This window comes from Pristiophorus japonicus, chromosome 2, assembly GCF_044704955.1.
Source record: "Pristiophorus japonicus isolate sPriJap1 chromosome 2, sPriJap1.hap1, whole genome shotgun sequence".
In the NCBI taxonomy this organism is placed as follows: domain Eukaryota; kingdom Metazoa; phylum Chordata; class Chondrichthyes; family Pristiophoridae; genus Pristiophorus; species Pristiophorus japonicus.
The window spans coordinates 178,443,138-178,463,386 of record NC_091978.1 but is presented as its reverse complement, the minus strand read 5'-3'; the positions used below and the strand labels follow the sequence as shown (position 1 = coordinate 178,463,386).

Below are 20,249 nucleotides of genomic sequence, written 5' to 3'. Positions count from 1 at the left end.
GACCTGGTAAACGCAGGCATGTATTGCACGTTGAGAGATGGCGCACACATCTCCAGTTATAGTCTGAAACGATCCCGAGGCATAGAAGGCAAGTGCAACTGCTACCTTCATTTCAACAGACAAGGCAGTTGCCGTTCTGCTTCTGGGCTGCAAATCTGCTCTCAGCATATCACAGATCTCGACGACAACTTCTCTGCGGAAACGCAGCCTTTTGACACAATCAGCCTCGCTCATGTCCAGGTACGAGCACCTGGCTCGATATTGCCGACGTTGGTAAGGTCTCCTGCCCATCAGCCTATGGGCTATGACATTCCTGGTGCGGTGAGTTCTAATCAATTCTCTCCTATGCAGTGAATTGCTGGCGAACCATTGCATAATCCGTGGTGTTGACAATGCAGCACCCATTCTGCAATTACAAATTTAAGTTTCAAACTGGCTATCTCGCTACCTCACCCTGTCCCTGGCCGAATGGCCTGAGTTACCCTCGCAGCTCGAAGGCTGTTTGCTGTGTCTTCGGCTGCCGTCGAGCCACTGACGCTGCCCTGGTCTCCTACATGGAAGGAAGGCCTGCCTGAAGCACCACAGCTCGAAGGCTGCTTGCTGCCGCTGTTGGGCTGCCGTCGAGTCACTGGTGCCGCCCGGGTCTCCTACATGGAAGGCCTGCCTGAAGCACCGCAGCTCGAAGGCTGCTGCTGCTTCACACAGGTTGGAATATTCAATATTTTGTATTTGCTTTGTTTATAATTTTTTTTATTCAGGATGGCTCTTTATTTGTATAAGTAAGACTGTTGAATGCTTGTAAAATTTAATTACTTCCCTTCCCCCGCCCCCTACGCCTGATTTCTAAAGTGTAGGCAAGGTTTTTCTGAGCGTACAAAAATCTAGACTTACTCCATTCTAAGTTAGTTTGGAGTAAGTTTTCATTACCTAAACTTTCAAAACAGGCGTAAGTGGCTGGACAGCCCCCCTTTTGAAAAAAAATCTGTTCCAAAATGAAACTGTTCTAACTGACTAGAACTGGAGCAAACTAAATGCCAAGAATTGCAATGTCTAAAGATACTCCATTCTAAACCAGTTGTTCCAAAGAAATTGGAGCAACTCAGGCCGAAACTTGACTCCTTAGTGTCTCGCAGAAACATCCAAATTACAGGCTTCTTTTAACAAGTGCTCCAGTAAGAAAAAGCTACAATTCTGCAACTGCTTGGTGACTCTCTTAGCCCCAAGTTTCGACATGATTTGCTCCTGATTTTTAGGAGCAACTGGTGTAGAACAGAGTATCTTAGAAATCGGAATTCTCGCCATTTAGTTTGCTCCAGTTCTAGTCAGTTAGAACAGTTTCACTTTGGAACAGAATTTTTTTTTCAAAAGGGGGTGTGTCCGGCCACTTACGCCTGTTTTCAAAGTTTCGGCAGTGAAAACTTACTCCAAACTAACTTAGAATGTAGTAAGTGAAGATTTTTGTATGCTCGAAAAAACCTTGTCTACACTTTAGAAAATCAGGCGTAGGTTACAAATCAGGCGTAGGGAATCAGGGGGGGGGGGGGGGGGTTTAAAGGGAAGTTTACAAACCTTAAACACTTGACTTTTACAAATAAAGAGCCATCATCAATAATAAATGATAAATACATCAATAAATCACTCAAAAAAAATTAATAAGAAATATATATATTTTTTTTAAATCAATAAAACATTTTCTATTTACCGACTGCAGCACCGGGAGCCCTCCACCTCCCCCACCCCACAGTGTGTCTCCATCAGTGTCTCTCACTCTCTGTCTGTCAGTGTCTGTGTTTCTGACAGCGAGGGGAGGTGGAGGAGGGGGAGCAGAGGGAGAGAGGGGGGGAAGGATATGGGGGGGGAAAGATATGGGGGGGGAAAGATATGGGGGGGGAAAGATATGGGGGGGGGGAAAGATATGGGGGGGGGGAAAGATATGGGGGGGGGGAAAGATATGGGGGGGGGAAAGATATGGGGGGGGGGAAAGATATGGGGGGGGGGAAAGATATGGGGGGGGGAAAGATATGGGGGGGGGAAAGATATGGGGGGGGGAAAGATATGGGGGGGGGAAAGATATGGGGGGGGGAAAGATATGGGGGGGAAAGATATGGGGGGGAAAGATATGGGGGGGAAAGATATGGGGGGGAAAGATATGGGGGGGAAAGATATGGGGGGGAAAGATATGGGGGGGAAAGATATGGGGGGGAAAGATATGGGGGGGAAAGATATGGGGGGGAAAGATATGGGGGGGAAAGATATGGGGGGGAAAGATATGGGGGGAAAGATATGGGGGGGAAAGATATGGGGGGGAAAGATATGGGGGGGAAAGATATGGGGGGGAAAGATATGGGGGGGAAAGATATGGGGGGGAAGATATGGGGGGGAAAGATTATGGGGGGGAAAGATATGGGGGGGAAAGATATGGGGGGGAAAGATATGGGGGGGAAAGATATGGGGGGGAAAGATATGGGGGGGAAAGATATGGGGGGGAAAGATATGGGGGGGAAAGATATGGGGGGGAAAGATATGGGGGGGAAAGATATGGGGGGGAAAGATATGGGGGGGAAAGATATGGGGGGGAAAGATATGGGGGGGAAAGATATGGGGGGGAAAGATATGGGGGGGAAAGATATGGGGGGAAAGATATGGGGGGGAAAGATATGGGGGGGAAAGATATGGGGGGGAAAGATATGGGGGGAAAGATATGGGGGGGAAAGATATGGGGGGAAAGATATGGGGGGGAAAGATATGGGGGGGAAAGATATGGGGGGGAAAGATATGGGGGGGAAAGATATGGGGGGGGAAAGATATGGGGGGAAAGATATGGGGGGGGAAAGATATGGGGGGGAAAGATATGGGGGGGAAAGATATGGGGGGAAAGATATGGGGGGGAAAGATATGGGGGGGAAAGATATGGGGGGGAAAGATATGGGGGGGAAAGATATGGGGGGGAAAGATATGGGGGGGAAAGATATGGGGGGGAAAGATATGGGGGGGAAAGATATGGGGGGGAAAGATATGGGGGGGAAAGATATGGGGGGGAAAGATATGGGGGGGAAAGATATGGGGGGGAAAGATATGGGGGGGGAAAGATATGGGGGGGGAAAGATATGGGGGGGGAAAGATATGGGGGGGGAAGATATGGGGGGGGAAGATATGGGGGGGGAAAGATATGGGGGGGGAAAGATATGGGGGGGGAAAGATATGGGGGGGGAAAGATATGGGGGGGGAAAGATATGGGGGGGGAAAGATATGGGGGGGGAAAGATATGGGGGGGGAAAGATATGGGGGGGGAAAGATATGGGGGGGGAAAGATATGGGGGGGGAAAGATATGGGGGGGAAAGATATGGGGGGGAAAGATATGGGGGGGGAAAGATATGGGGGGGGAAAGATATGGGGGGGGAAAGATATGGGGGGGAAAGATATGGGGGGGGGAAGATATGGGGGGGGAAAGATATGGGGGGGGAAAGATATGGGGGGGGAAAGATATGGGGGGGGAAAGATATGGGGGGGGAAAGATATGGGGGGGAAAGATATGGGGGGGGAAAGATATGGGGGGGGAAAGATATGGGGGGGGAAAGATATGGGGGGGGAAAGATATGGGGGGGGAAAGATATGGGGGGGGAAAGATATGGGGGGGAAAGATATGGGGGGGGAAAGATATGGGGGGGGAAAGATATGGGGGGGAAAGATATGGGGGGGAAAGATATGGGGGGGAAAGATATGGGGGGGAAGATATGGGGGGGAAAGATATGGGGGGGAAAGATATGGGGGGGAAAGATATGGGGGGGAAAGATATGGGGGGAAAGATATGGGGGGGGAAGATATGGGGGGAAAGATATGGGGGGGAAAGATATGGGGGGGAAAGATATGGGGGGGAGCACCAGATTTACAGGTAGGTGGCGTCGGGTCGGGTCGGGGGGGTGGTGGGAGGGAGGTCGGTTCGGATCGGGGAGAGGGAAGTCAGGTCGGATCCAGTTCGGGGGCGGGGGGGAAGCGGGAGTCAGGTCGGGTCGGGTCCGGGGGCGGGGGGGCGGCAGCGGGAGTCGGGTCGGGTCCAGTCCGGGGGTCGGGTCCGGGGGCGGGGGTCGGGTCGGTGTCGGGTCCGGTCAGCGGGAGTCAAGTCGGGTCGGGAGGAAGCAGGAGCTGGCCGTGGGAAGAGCCTTATTCACGCAGCCACAGTGAGGCCATTCAGCCAGGGCTCGGGGCTGCGTGCTTCGGGCCCACTGTAGCGCGCATGTGCAGAGCTCCCGGCACTGTTTTCAGCGCAGGGACCTAGCTCCGCCCCCTACAGCTCGTGCTGTGCTGCGCCGAGGGCCAGAAGGGAGCTGGAGAATCTGGAAGTTTTTTTTAGGCGCACTTTGTGGCGCGAAAAACGGGCGTCCAGGTCGGGGCTGCGCCGTTCTAGGCGCGGCTCGAAACTTGGGCCCATAGATACCAGAGGTTGACAAGATGGAGAAGCATACCAAAAGGGTAGAGAGAGAGCATTGGATCCAATCAAGCCACCCAATAAATCAATGGTACAACTTCACCTCACACACTGTTCACCCACCCTCTAATTACATTTTATTCTGGGAGGCAAAAAGAAAAATTGTCAATTTAGGAAGAACAGTTGGAAATTTCTCAGACTTCCGAAGGCAACCAAGTAGGATTTCAGGAGACCACTGCTGCCAATAACATCACAATCACAATTGGAAGTGTCCAGTTTTGTCAAGTTCCCTTTTAAAAGAACGCAACAACGCCATACTTGACACATCTCTCGTCAGTTTGTTCCAGAGAGTAGTGGCTCGTGTTGAAAGAAATACTTGCCAGCATTTAACCAAACACTTTCCCTATGGGTTTGTAGTCCCACCATTTCTGTCTATTTCAAATAACCTATCTAATAAAACATATGACTTGGATTTGTAGAGCGCCTTTCACGACCACCCGACATCTCAAAGCACTTTACAGCCAAACATTGTTGTAATGTAGGAAACGCGGCAACCAATTTGCGCACAAGCATGTGATAATGACCAGATAATCAGTTTTTTTGTTATGTTGATTGAGGGATAAATATTGGCCAGAACACCAAGGATAACTCACCTGCTCTTCTTCAAAATAGTGCCATGGGATCTTTTACGTTCGAGAGCAGACGGGGCTTCGGTTTAACGGCTCATCCGAAAGATGGCACGTCCGACAGTGTTTTCTTTCTTGTACATAATTATAAAACAATCAATCTATAAATCATACCTGAATAAAGCTTTTGAAATCAGTCCTCTAGATTTCCTTCAAATAATTTTGTAAAACCATCGAATAGATTCGGTTAGAGACAGAGTAAATGCTAGTGATGCATACTACACATGTTCAGTCTGTGAGACCTACCTCCAGCTAAGAGTCACTGCTCTGTACAAAGAAATCTACAAAAGGACAGTCAAGCTAAGTGAGTGGGCAAAAATTTGGCAGATGGAGTATAATGTTGGAAAGCGTGAGGTCATGCATGTTGGCAGAAAAACATCAAAGAGCAAGTTATTACTTAAAATGGAGAAAGATTGCAAAGTGCCACAGTACAGCAGGACCTGGGGGTACTTATGCATGGAACACAAAAGGATAGTATGCAGGTACAGCAAGTGATCAGGAAGGCCAATGGAATCTTGGCCTTTATTGTAAAGGGATGGAGTATAAAAGCAGGGAAGTCTTGCTACAGCTATATAGGGTATTGGTGAGGCCACACCTGGAATACCACGTGCAGTTTTGGTTTCTATATTTGCAAAAGGATATACTTCCTTTCGAGGCAGTTCAGAGAAGGTTCACTAGGTTGATTCTAGAGATGAGGGGGGTTGACTTATGAGGAAAGGTTAAGTAGGTTGGGCCTCTACTGATTGGAATTCAGAAGAATGAGAGGTGATCTTATCAAAACGTATAAGATTATGAGGGGATGTTTCCACGGATGGGGGAGACTAGAACTAGAGGGCATGATCTTAGAATAAGCGGCCAACCATTTAAAAAACAGAGATGTGGAGAAATTTCTTCTCTGAGGGTTGTAAATCTGTGGAATTCACTGCCTCAGAGAGCTGTGGAAACTGGGACATTGAATAAATTTCAGACAGAAATAGACAGTTTCTTAAACGATAAGGAGATAAGGGGTTATGGGGAGCGGGCGGGGAAGTGGAGCTGAATCCATGATCAGATCAACCATGATCTTATTGAATGGCGGAGCAGGCTCGAGGGGCTATGTGGCCTACTTCTGTTCCTATTTCTTATGTTCTTATTAAATGGAAGACAAGTTTTTGAGAGAGCGTGAGGCTTTCAAGTAAACAAAATATTTTTGAAGTGATTTAAAGACATGAAAAATTCAACTGAAAATTTCTATAATTTGGATACTCTACTCGACCCACCGGACAGGCAAAGGCATGTCCTGCACCCAGATACTGGCAGGAGGCCACAGCCAAATGCTTTTAGGCGGCTATGGAGGAAGATGGCACAACACGTGTCGGCCAGGAGCATGATGCCCAGAACCACGACGCAATATCGCAAAAGGTTCAACGGCCTCACTCGGGTCGTCAGAGTGACTACCTTTTCCATATATCTTCCCCTGCTATCATCTGAACATCTTACACAATGTGTAGTGTGTGCAGTATCTCCTCATTCAGTATGTCTAAGACGGCTTTGCTTCCTCAGCCATACCCTGGGCTTGCATGCGCAGGTCTCCTTTTTGTTCCGTACTCTCTCACCCCTCGTCTTGCTACCTTTTCTCTCTTTATATGCGTATGGAAGACGCCAGCCTTATCTTTAATATGTTAGCTGGTAGCCCACAAATCCAAGCATTGACACACTAAGTGTGCGCAACTATTGAGAGCTAGATGGACATCTGACGACTTCCATACAGCAACAGCTATTCAACTAGGCAAGGCACATCTGACCAACAGATAGATGCACAGTAACTTAGATGTTCTGTTTGTTATTGCAGGCCAAGCTAGCGCATAACCACCGGGAGCAAATGCGTACCGGAGGAGGAGAACCTGACCTCCATGCCCTCAACGAGGTTGAGGACCGCGTGGCCACAATCATGGGCGCACAAGTAGCGGTGGGTGAAGCCGAGCTCCCTGGGGACAGTGACGGTATGTTCATGACCTTTCCCTCTTCTATCAGACCACCTTGCCCTGAAACCACAAGCCTTTTCCACTTTACATGCAACGGTCATCTCTCAACGCGTTATTCCATTCCTGCCCCCTCCCCTGCACGTAATCACTCTTCTCTTGCTTTTTGTTTTCAGATAATTAGCCAGAAGCCCAGGAGCCTGTCCGTGAGCCCTCCATTGCCAGCGACGGGGGTGACGAGGACAAAGGGGCGGACACTTCTCTGCCAGTTGCAGAGGAGCCAGCGGCCTCAGAAAGTGGCAACACCACCTCGGTGGAGGAAGACATGCTCGTGGGGTCTGAGGTGAGTGATGCTCCGGGACCCAGTGGTCTGCAGCAATGCCACGGAGAAAGGGAAGCTCAGGGGCCAGCTCCCGGAGGGTGAGTGCGCACCCGAGTGCTGTCATGGCATCAGTGCTTGGTGGCATCAATACGCGGTCTGCTCTCATGCAGTTAGATTGATGCCACACAAGCACTGACTGCTGCCATCATCTATGTGTCCTCAGCAGTCCAATGGGGATCTCACGGTGTCAAAGCAGGCCAGCAATCTGAGCTCCACCAGATTTCTCCAGATGCTGATGCTCTGCCCCGGGGGAGTGGCAGCGTGTGCGTGGAAATGGCAGGTGCTGTCCTCTCAGGATGACAGCATTCCGGCTCCCACCACTGCCATTCGCCTTTGCACCTGCCGCTGTCTGCACCCCATCCATTCGAGACTGCTGCCGCCCAGCCTGAGGTGGTGCGATCTGCAGCTGGGCCTTCCAGGCCCAGAGCTGGTCTGGACATCCTGCTTGGCGATCTGAATACTCTGCGTCACAGACAGAGTAGCCTTGCTGCAGGCTCTGCATCGGCATTAAAGAGCAGTAGGCGTAGGTGGGGAGAAAGGAAGGGGTGGGAAATTTAGGAGTCCCAATGTTGCAATATGGCCATATCTCAATCTTTTTTGAATATTACTGCATATAGTTGTTGCTGTTTTGATGTTTATTGTGTGTGGAAGGTTGTTGTGTGAAATATTGTTCATGGCCCTTGCAGTTTTATTTCAGACGGGAGAATTGTCCTTGCACTTGCTTGTGGGTTATGATGTTTCCAGGCATGTTGGTTCATTGATAATTATTTGCTGATATGGTTCTGTGTTGTGCTGCTTGAGGGCACACTCTTGTTGACGTAATAAATTAATTATTTGACCTTTGGTTTATTGCGCTCCGATATAAATACTTTGAGATTTGAATGGTGCTGCATGACGAGGTCAGCGCATAGCAATGTGACTATGATTGGCACTTGACATGTGTTGCATCCTTCATTGGAAGCGCTGCACGATGAGGCGCTAACGCGCAGCCCTTGCAGCTGCAACAGTCTCATGATGCCTCCTCCGTGGCTGCTGCTGCTCCTCCTGGTCTGCATCGCCATGCTGCGCCTGCTGATCATCCTTATCGTCTTCCTCCTCCTGAGGTGGAGCTGTCATTCCCAGCGGCAATGCCTGGGCCCTCAAGATGGCCAGCATGCAGCAGACAACCGTAAAGATGGAGGCTTGATCAGGGGAGTACTGAAGGGTCCCTCCAGAGCGGTCAAGGCAGCAAAACCGCTGCTTCAGCATCCCAACAGTCTGTCCAATGATGTTCCTGGTGGCGCTATGGCTTTCGGTATAGCGCTGCACTGCAGGGTTGGTGGGGTTACGGAGGGGTGTCATGAGCCAGGTGACTAGAGCATTGCCTTTGTTGCCAAGCAGCCAGCCACAACCTGCATGTGGTGGTTGGAACAGTCGTGGCACAGTGCTCTCCTGCATTTACAGCACGGAAGGAGGCCATTGAAGCCCATCGTGTCCACGCTGGCCGACAAAAAGCTGTCGAGCCGAATCCCATTTTCCAGCTCTTGGTCCATAGCACTGTAGGTTATAGCACTTTAAGTGCACATCCAAGTATTTTTTAAATGTGAGGGTTTCTGCCCTACCAACCTTTCAGGCAGGATGAAAGAATCGTGGCTGCTGCCAGGATAGTGAGCATTCACAGCGAGAATGATCTGCCTGTGGTCGCAGACCAACTGGACATTGAGCGAGTGGTAGCCCTCGCGATTGCGAAACACCTCCACATTCTGGGAACAGAGGAGGATGAGGGGATACCTTATTAAGGTGTATAAAATTATGAGGGGCCTGGATAGAGTGGATAGGAAGGACCTATTTCCCTTAGCAGAGGGGTCACCAACCAGGGGCATAGATTTAAAGTAATTGGTCGGAGGTTTAAAGGGGATTTGAGGGGAAATGTCTTCACCCAGAGGGTGGTGGGGGTCTGGAACTCACTGCCTGAAAGGTTGGTAGTGCAGAAACCCTCACATTTAAAAAATACTTGGATGTGCACTTAAAGTGCTATAACCAACAGTACTATGGACCAAGAGCTGGAAAATGGGATTCGGCTAGACAGCTCTTTGTCGGCCAGCGTGGACACGATGGGCTTCAATGGCCTTCTTCCGTGCTGTAAATTCCTATGATTCTAGGTGCCCGCAATGCGAGTACAATCAAGTGCCTTGAACCATGGGTAAGCTCGCTATCCTGGCGAAGCCACATGAGCGCTCTTCCTGCTTGTCCCTCGACATGCTAAAGTTAACGTTGTCCAGTCACCTGCTGTTTAGCGCATCCCCCGGCCTGTGAGCACCATCAGAGCAGGCCGGGGAGCAGAAGGAGTGGCGTGGCAACCTAGCCCAGCAGTCTGCACGGTCCCCGGCCTGCGAGCACCATCGGAGCAGGCTGGGGAGCGGAAGGAGCAGCGTGGCAGCACACCACTCCAGGGAGCAGCATGTGCTGGAGCAAGAGAGCAACGGCAGTGAAGAGAGACGTCATCAAGGTCCAGGTCAGTGATTGGAGCGTGGGCAGGTACAGCAAGAGCGGCGAGGTCGGGGCGAAGGAGTGACGAGAGATTGTAGAGGGACGTGATCGGGGTCCAGGAGAGGCGAGAGTTCGGGGCCCAGAAAAGGCAAGGGCCCAGGGACAGCACGGGCCAGCCCACACTGCGATATGTGTGCGCACTAGGTCCGTGCAGCAGAGCTGGTCTCCAGTCGTCTTGGTTAATCCTTGCGACTGGACCAAGGCCTAGTTCTGTCAAGCCCGTATGGTGGCTGGTGTATAACGGTCACCACACGTTAAATAAAATCCAAGCACAGGCATCTTCCACCCTTCAAGATTTAGTTCGGACCTGGAATTTTAGGTCCATCATTGAAACACCTGTGAACTTTTTGATGTGGCAGTAAGTCATCCTCGATTCGAGGGACTGCCTATGATGATGAGAGCATCTGTGACCTGGTGAATGCAACAATGTAATGCAAACTGCGAGACGTTTCAGATATCCCCTCCTAGAGCCTGGAAGGAGCCAGTAGTGTAAAAGCTCAGCACTACTGTGACGTTCACTGCCACAGGGTTCCAGTCCCAATATGAGCCTCTAGGTCTGTGTGTAGGAGGTAGCAGAGCTCCGTGACCACTTCCTTGCGGAACCGCAGCCTTCTTTAGACACTGCACCTCCGACATATTGATGTAGGAGAAATGCTCCCGATCAACCCCGAGGGTGGGTGAAGGGGTAAGGCATCCTGTGCTGACCACTCCCTCATGCCTGGCCCCACATTGCCCATATGCCTTATCTGCTGCCGGCCCCTACCAATTAATCGCCGTAGGCCAACGTGGCGTGCCAGTGCTGCCCCTATCAAAATGCAGAGGTTAAAACTGCTATGTTACTGATAAGTGTAACCAATCACCAGCCGAAGCAAGCCAAGACCTACGCACTCTGCTCACTGTGACCTGGTTGTTCATCCATTTAAATACCGGCCCGTCATCACTCACTTGGCTATGAATGCCTGGGTTCTGTGGCAAGTTCAGCGCCAGCCAGTAAGGGAGGCTCAAAAGTTCACGTCCGGGGAGCAAGAGAGGCATTGCACGCATACTCACATAACGATCTGCCTGGCGTTAAAGGATGAAGTGGTAATTGTTACTATCAACCAGGCGCTAAAGTCACCAGACCCGGGCGTTAAGCCATACGCGGTGAGTTACCACCACTCCTGGGCGCTAACAGGTGGTGCTAACCAACTGAATTTCATGCCCTTTATCTCTATTGGCTGCAACATTGAGATATCTTTCTTACAAGGGAGTTTGCCATCAAAAGCAAACAGACCATTAAATTGTCACCTAACTGTTCACAGCTCATTTGTTTAAGTATTAGAAATGATTAATATGTCAATTACCTGACGAGAGGAAAAATTGCTTCTGCCCAGGCAGCAAAGACAAAAATTTACCCCATAGTTGCCACAAGCTGAAAATTTCCTGCTCTTTATCTGCTTCAATATGTATAAATCAAGTAAATTCCAATGCAATATTTGGATCAATCGTATAAGAAAATTACATAAACTGGAATGATGAATTGCGTATCAAAATAATGCAGACAGGGCTATTCCTTCTTCCAATTTGGGATTTCAAGTCTTGCATGACATGTGAAGTAAAAAAAAAATCTATAATTCCGATTGCTGAAAAGCTAATGAATTTGAGAGAATATCTAGAAGTATAGCTCCCCAATCAGAACACTATTTGCAAACTTTACTGAGGATATGCTCACAAGGTCCTTTAGCATGTGAAGCACTGTACACAATTTGCATAAGGGCACGCACTGTTGGGCACTACAAATAATCACAACAACAGCAACAGCTGAAACGGAGATCAAATATTAATAGGCCCCTGTGTTTTACCAGGAAACTGAGCATATCAGGTGAAGAGATGAATAGAGGTGTGCAACTGAAGTGCAATCAGTCTACTTGGCAATATCTGACAAGGCAGAAGTACTTTTTGCCTGAAACAAGATATTAATTAGTAGATTGAAATAAAAACAAAGCTTTGTAAATATACAGGTCAGTCAACAATTATGAAGATTAAAGTCTGAATATCATGTTTTGAGTATGCAGCCTTGAAGGTGTATTCAGTTCTGAAGAGTACACCTCACAGTGTCATAACCTGACTTTTCTCTTTACAAATACTAAATGACCTGCTGTGTATTTACAAAATGTTTTTATTTCAGATGTGCAGTTATCCCTTTTTATTTTAATTGATAGATTGCTAGTTGTAGAATCATAAAGTTAGCAATTTTACCAACTATAATTAAAGCATGAAGCTTAAATATGCATCAACAGGCAATAAAAGATATGGATTGGAATGTGACATAATTACCAAGGCTTGAAAAATCCTCGAAGTTGGCTCTGTTTCAGCTTGTAACTGCACACATTTGGCCCGTTATGTCAACAATATCTCAGCAAGGCAGTGTTACAGAAAACTTTAAAATCAGACACAGAACACCAATCATATTAACCAGAAATTCATAAACAAGTTTAAGTGAACCTTCATTGTCCATATGCATTGGCATGTATGCATTAAAAGGACAATGACATCACCACTGGATTTTCTCCAACTACAGTCTAGATGTTCCAAATGATTTTCTAATCACATACCTAACTTTAGGCACAAAACTAATAATACCAAAAGATTGAGAGAAAAGCACAAATATATGAGGGTCTGAAATGCTGTGTCTTTACAATGATTCCAACATGGTTTGCTAATGTCACAAATCCAGTGTTAATGGAATAACCACTAGCATTGAACCAGCTATTCTGTATTTTCAACATCTTAGATGCCCATAAGCAGAGCCAGCTTCAGCACCAAGTTCTCAAATTCTATATGCTTATGTCACGCCAGCATAAAACAACATCCATGAAGCCATATATTCAGAATTATTTCCATTCTGAATTTAATATAAAAAGCATAGCTTTTATATTATTTACATCAATGCAGATATCAATTTAGTGTTTCAGCAACTTATCACTCTCGGCTATCTTTCCAGTACTTTGGAGAGTGGAGAGCACCAGTTCCAACTGTCACAGGACAGAGAGTGGAGAGCACCAGTTCGAACTGTCACAGGACGGGAGAGTGGAGAGCACCAGTTCAAACTGTCACAGGACAGAGAGTGAAGAGCACCAGTTCAAACTGTCACAGGAGCATCCAGTTGTGCCCCGGTAACTGCCCCCAAAGGAAGTGGAATGCGGGAAATTGCACTCTGCTTCCATTAAGGGGTGGTAAGGCCAATTCTGCGGCGGGAGCAGGACTTCCACGCTGGGGGCTAAAATTTCCGGCCCCAGAAGGTTACCGCCCCCAAGATGGGAGCCTGTGCAGGGATGCAGAGGGAAGACGGGGGGGGCGGGAGATGGAGGGGAGAGTGGTGGAGGGCGAAGAAACCCAGGGTGGGGGACGGGAGGGGCCACATTGCAGCGGAGGTTTGGGGGGGGGGGGCGAAGTGTGTTGGAGGGGCGGGCCTGGGGGCTCTGTGCCTCGGTGCGGGGAGTGTTCGGAGTGGGGTGGACGGGTTGACTGCGCAGATGGTGGTTGGTGGATGTGGTGTGGTTGGCGTCGCGTGGACGTAGCTCCGGAGTGGCCGGGGCTGGTGGCTCGACATCCGGGGATGTTCGGCATTTGGAAAGGATTCTGACGGGACGGGGCGGGTTGGGGTGTTCCCGGTGTTGGTTGGGTCCGGAGCCGGCGGGGGGGGGCATGGTCTTGGGATGGGCTGTTTGGGGCTGGGATGGGGAGAGACTTCTTCACTCGGGGAGCTGTTGGGCTGTGGGGTTCCCTGCCGCGGAGAGTTGTTGATGCCAGTTCATTGGATGTGTTCGGGAGGGAGTTGGATGTAGTCCTTGCGGCTGGGGGGGTTGGGGGGTGTGGAGGGGGCGTGGGGGTGCTGGGGTGGGTGATCAGCCATGATTTTGTTGGGTGGCAGTGCAGGTTAGAGGGGCCAAATGGCCTACTCCTGCACTTATTTTCTATGTTTCTATGTCTTGCTTGCTAAGCGACAGCTTTTTTCTATTTTAAACACGAGTTGCCAGCTGTGACAAAGTGTGAATATGTCAGCTCAGATAATTTACTGAAGATGGTGCTAGGTTAATTATCTGGAATATTGTAACTGTGTAAACAGGATTCAGGCATCCATTACTTGTAAAACAATTTGGGACATCCTATGCAAATGCTATGACATCCTATAGGACACACTACATAAATGCAAGTTATTTCTTTACACGCAAACATTTCACTTTACACACAATCACAAACAGGTACATCAAGTGCCTGAATGCACATTACGATACAGGAAACTGCATATTTCAAGATTGAAAAAAGCATTCCACTACCAACTGAACACATTTCTTGTTCCAACCATCCCACAGCACAAATTTTCTCTCTTCTCTTGAAAGCACTTATGCTTAACTATGACAACAATACCAATTTGATCAGCCCATTCAGATTTTGAATGTCAATTTTTATCCTGTCCCATTAACAATTTTGGACTAATATTCTGAAATTTGAAAATATTCCTGGGAGTATTGCAATCTTCACAACTTTTTCTACAGCTACAGCATTTGGGAGATAATATGTGCTTAGCTTGTTCCCCTTCCCCAGGAAAGAAAAGAGCAAGGAACATGATCAACTTGATGTGTGGGTGGAATGCTTTTCACAATTTTGAAATATATACAATTTACAGTATGAAACTAATGTATATTCAAGCACATGATGATATTGCTTTACTTGTCTGGGTTGGGTATTTAATTGTCATACATGGAAAGTAATATGCACATGACTATTAAATGCACCATGGTGCTTCAGTCAGAGCAATTAATATTTTAATTGCAGAGTACATTCAAAAAATAGTCAATCTAGTGAATTGAGAAGTGTGGGAAAAAGCACATTGCAGACTAAAACACCCTTGATCACACTGAACTGACTGGAAACATAAAAATAATAAAAATTAAAATATCAGGTAACTTGAATATTCATTGAGATTCACATCAAAAATCTTGACTCAGCCATTTGTCTGATTTTTAATGCCTGCTGCCCATTTTAAAATGTAGACGTTCAGTGGTATAACCACGAGCTCTGCAATAATTCACGAGAGTGCCCTTTCTTCATGTGAAATGTTGACAGTGTATCAGATGATTGCATAACTAAGGGACATCACAGCCAAACCTGATTATGCCATTATCCAACATCCATAAATGCAGTTCCAAGCACAGGACAATAAATAACATCACAAGCAAGGACTAGATTTTTATCTTCACTTGCAGAAATTAATGTGAACATAAGAAATAGGAGCAGGAGTAGGCCATTTGGCCCCTTGAGCCATTCAATAAGATCATGGCTGATCTGATCCTGGCCTCAACTCATCTCTACTGCCTCTCCAACTCAAAGTTTACTCAACAACTGATTCCCCTTAGTAAGACAGTTAATGTTGTTATTCTTGTTCACCACTAAATATTCCCTCTAAAACTCTCCCAGGGATCCATTATTCTCTTAAGTGGTGTCAAATAATTTAACTGTCACTACCTTAACCACGCAGCCAGTAAGTTTGTTGATCAAACTGTTAAAATCTAACCAGGAATAATTAAAACAATAAAGAATATTCGTTTTCAGTAAATGTACCATTAAACCCAATATATCAAACTTTTGGAAATAAACCAAAGGTGGATTTCACACATTCCACCTCCCCTACCTGTAGAAACTTGCACACTGTAAAAAACACAAACCTAACATTTGTAAGTTTGGCCCTAGGAGCATCATCGACTTTTGATAAACAAAACTGACCTGAACTTTAAAGACCTGGAAGATAAAAGATCCGTAACTCAACGCATTCAAGAGTGATTAGGGTGTTCTCCTCCCTTCAGAGTTAAAGGGCTGCACGGTGCCCACCCCCTCTCCGGCTGGTTGAAGAGATGTGCCTGCGTGCTCCGGGTGATCAATCACCGTCAACATGTCAGAACTCCAACTCCACAACAACCCGCGGTGGGTCGGCTTCAGCACCGACAGTGCCATCCCGGGAGACCAGGGGCCACGGCGAGTGCAGTTAATGGCAATATACAAGCCGGAGCGCAGTCCCACTCCCGGCCGCACCCTTAACATCCTCCCGGCAAACCGGGGAGCCGCTCGGCCGGCAGAGACAGGCGGACCCTGGGTCTGTGGGCGAGGGTGAGGTCCGGTGAGTGCAGCGCAGGGAGCGGCGCGAGACACACGTCGCTCATTGCTGATAGCAACTAATTCAAAGTGGAGTGACGAGTCAACCGGGCACTGTCCCAAATACTTCACCCGCCCGGAAACAGCGGCACTTCACCCCGGCCCCGGGGTCGAGCCACGGCTCCCGGATAGGTGCCCTGTCCCCGCCCCACTCACCGTTCCTCGCGCTAGCTCACCAACTGCCACACTCCAACCGCCCGGCTCGGGCCCGCTGTCGCCCCTTGCTCATGCCACACCCTCCCCCGTGACGTCAGGGCACTCTCCAATTGAACAATCTGAGGAATAATCTCCTGCAAAATTAGGCTCCCGACGCCGCCTGTGGTCCACAGGGAAACGTTGCAAGGACACCCTCAAAGCCTCCCTGATAAAGTGCGACATCACCACTGACACCTGGGAATCCCTGGCCAAAGACCGCCCTAAGTGGAGGAAGTGCATCCAGGAGGGCGCTGAGCACCTCGAGTCTCAACGCCAAGAGCGTGAAGAGGTCAAGCGCAGGCAGCGGAAGGAGCGTGCGGCAAATCAGTCCCACCCACCCGTTCCTTCTGCGACTGTCTTCCCCACCTGTGACAGTCTGTGGCTCTCGTATTGGACTGTTCAGCCACCAAAGAACTCACTTTAGGAGTGGAAGCAAGTCTTCCTCGATTCCAAGGGACTGCTGCTGATGATGATGATGACAGCAGCGGATACGTAAGGTATTTATGTGTCGACAAGTTTTTTTCTCCCCCTGTTCGCTGGGTATTGATGGGAAGACAACTCCACCTTCGTAGAGTTAGTGGGAGTCCCTGGCCATAGACCACCCGAAGTAGAGGAAGCGCATTCGGGAGGGTGCTGAGCTCCTCGAGTATCGTTGCCGAGAGCATGCAGAAATCAGCGCAGGCAGCGGAAGGAGCGTGCAGCTAACCAGGCTCTCTGCCCATCCTTTCCCTCAACGACTGTCTGTCCCACCTATGACAGAGACTGTGGTTCTAGTATTGGACTGTTCAGCCACCTAAGAATGCATGCTAAGAGTGAAAACAAGTCTTCCTCGATTCCGAGGGACTGCCTATGATGATAATGAGTGCAAGAATGAAGGGCGAAAAGCATAGGAGCTCTGGGACCTCCCATGACTGCTGAGAAAAGGAAGACCAAGAAACGAATCATAGAATGACACAGCACAGAAGGAGACCATTCAGCCCGTTCTGTGCCAGTTCTTTGGTCGAGCTATCCAATTAATTCCACTCCCTTGCTCGTTCCCCATAGCCCTGTCATTTTATTTCCTTCAATTATGTTTCCAATTCTCTTTTGAAAGTTACTTTTGGATCTTCTTCCACCACCACCCTTTCAGGCAGTGCATTCCAGATCACAACAACTCCCTGAGTAAAAAAATGTTTCCTCATCTCACCTCTGGTTCTTTTGCCAGTCATCTTAAATCTGTGTCCTCTGGTTACAGACCCTTCTGCCACTGGAAATAATTTCTCTTTAGTTACTCTATCAAAACCATTCATCATCACAGGCAGACCCTCGAAATCGAGGAAGTCTTGCTTCCACTCTAAAAGTGAGTTCTTAGGTGACTGAGCAGTCCAATATAGGAATTACACTCTCTGTCACAGACAGTTGTTAAAGGAAAGGGTGAGTGGGGAGTCTGGTTTGCTGCATGCTCCTTCCGCTGCCTGCGCTTGCTTTCTGTATGCTCTCGGCGACGAGACTCGAGGTGCTCAGCGCCCTCCCGGATGCTCTTTCATAATGCGCAACAAAAATATATTCCAGTGAAAAAGAAAGGCGGCAAGAGAAGAGATAACCAGCCGTGGATAACCAAGGAAATAAAGGAAAGTATCAAATCAAAGACCAATGCGTATAAGGTGGCCAAGGTTAGTGGGAAACTAGAGAATTGGGAAGATTTTAAGCAACAGCAAAGAATGACTAAAAAAGCAATAAAGAAAGGGAAGATAGATTACGAAGGTAAACTTGCGCAAAACATAAAAACGGATAGTAAAAGCTTTTACAGATATATAAAACGGAAAAGAGTGACAAAAGTAAATGTTGGTCCCTTAGAAGATGAAAAGGGGGATTTAATAATGGGAAATGTGGAAATGGCTGAGACCTTAAACAATTATTTTGCTTCCGTCTTCACAGTGGAAGACACAAAAACCATGCCAAAAATTTCTGGTCATAGGAATGTGGGAAGGGAGGACCTTGAGATGATCACTATCACTAGGGAGGTAGTGCTGGACAGACTAATGGGATTGAAGGTAGACAAGTCCCCTGGTCCTGATGAAATGCATCCCAGGGTATTAAAAGAGATGGCGGAAGTTATAGCAGATGCATTTGTTATAATCTACCAAAATTCTCTGGACTCTGGGGAGGTACCAGCGGATTGGAGAGCAGCTAATGTAACGCCTCTGTTTAAAAAAGGGGGCAGGCAAAAGGCAGGTAACTATAGGCCGGTTAGTTTAACATCTGTAGTGGGGAAAATGCTTGAAACTATCATTAAGGAAGAAATAGCGGGACATCTGGAAAGGAATAGTGCAATCAAGCAGACGCAGCATGGATTCATGAAAGGGAAATCATGTTTAACTAACTTACTGGAATTCTTTGAGGATATAACGAGCATGCTGGATAGAGGTGTACCGATGGATGTGGTGTATTTAGATTTCCAAAAGGCATTCGATAAGGTGCCACACAAAAGGTTACTGCAGAAGATAAAGGTACGCGGAGTCAGAGGAAATGTATTAGCATGGTAAGAGAATTGGCTGGCTAACAGAAAGCAGAGAGTCGGGATAAATGGGTCCTTTTCCGGTTGGAAATCAGTGGTTAGTGGTGTGCCACAGGGATCAGTGCTGGGACCACAACTGTTTACAATATACAAAGATGACCTAGAGGAGGAGACAGAGTGTAGTGCAACAAAATTTGCAGATGACACTAAGATTAGTGGGAAAGCGGGTTGTGTAGAGGACTCAGAGAGGCTACAAGGAGATTTGGATAGGTTAAGCGAATGGGTTAAGGTTTGGCAGATGGAATACAATGTCGGAAAGTGTGAGGTCATCCACCTTGGGAAAAAAAACAGTAAAAGGGGATATTATTTGAATGGGGAGAAATTACAACATGCTGTGGTGCAGAGTGACCTGGGGGTCCTTGTGCATGAAACTCTTTTTGGGAGTAAACAAAAAACATTCAACCGTGCCCCCCTCCGATCTGGGGGAAACACCAAACATTTACAGGCCCTTTTATTTTTTTGTGGTATTTTTGGGGGGTTTTTTTGGGCACAAAAACATATTTTTCTCCAAGTGCCCCCTATAAAAGGGGAGGGGGACACTAAAAGCACCGGCAATTAAAACAAATTAACTTAAAAACAAAAAATCAAATGATGATGCACTCCAGTCCCTCCGGTGCCCACCTCTCGCGGAAGACCGCGAGCGTACCGGTGGACACCGCGTGCTCCATCTCCAGGGACACCCTGGACCGGATGTATGCGCAGAAGAGAGGCAGGCAGTCTGGCTGAACGACCCCCTCGACCGCCCGCTGCCTGGACCGGCTGATGGCACCCTTGACCGTGCCCAGGAGCAGTCCAACGAGGAGGCCCTCGGACCTACCCGCTCCCCTCCGCACAGGGTGCCCGAAGATCAGGAGTGTGGGACTGAAGTGCAGCCAGATTTTCAGGAGCAGCCCCCTTAGATAACAAAACAGGGGCTGCAACCTCGTGCACTCAATAAAAACATGGAACACGGACTCTTCCAGACCGCAGAAATTGCAGGCGGCCTGGGAGCCCGTGAACCGGCTTAAAAATTTATTGCACGGCACTGCTCCGTGCACCACCCTCCAGGCCAAGTCCCCGAAAAATAGTGGGAGGACCCCTGCGTAGAGTGCCCTCCATCGGGGACCCCCGCCTCCTCCGGACGGCAAGATGGTACGCCATGGCGTGTCCGGACGGCAGGCGAGGATGGCAAAGTTGAGAGTGTGCAGGAGCAGCCCATACAGGAAACCCCTCCACGCAGAACTGAAAGGCACGGAGGGGATTTCCCCGAGGCGGCTCAAGTTGTGAGGCGCCGGCCCCCGAGGGAGGTTCCGGGGTTTGGCGCCGATGAAGAATTCCGTC

General features: G+C 48.5%; 1 protein-coding gene across 1 annotated transcript in view; it reads right to left on the bottom strand.

The window, feature by feature from the left end:
* Window positions 1-20,249, bottom strand: part of LOC139229182 (RELT-like protein 1) — a 117,398-nt gene that overhangs the window by 94,214 nt on the left and 2,935 nt on the right. Inside the window, exon 2 of the mRNA XM_070860838.1 lies at window positions 16,334-16,348. Within this exon, the coding sequence (XP_070716939.1) occupies window positions 16,334-16,348 (15 nt within the window). The remainder of the gene's footprint in view (window positions 1-16,333; window positions 16,349-20,249) is intronic.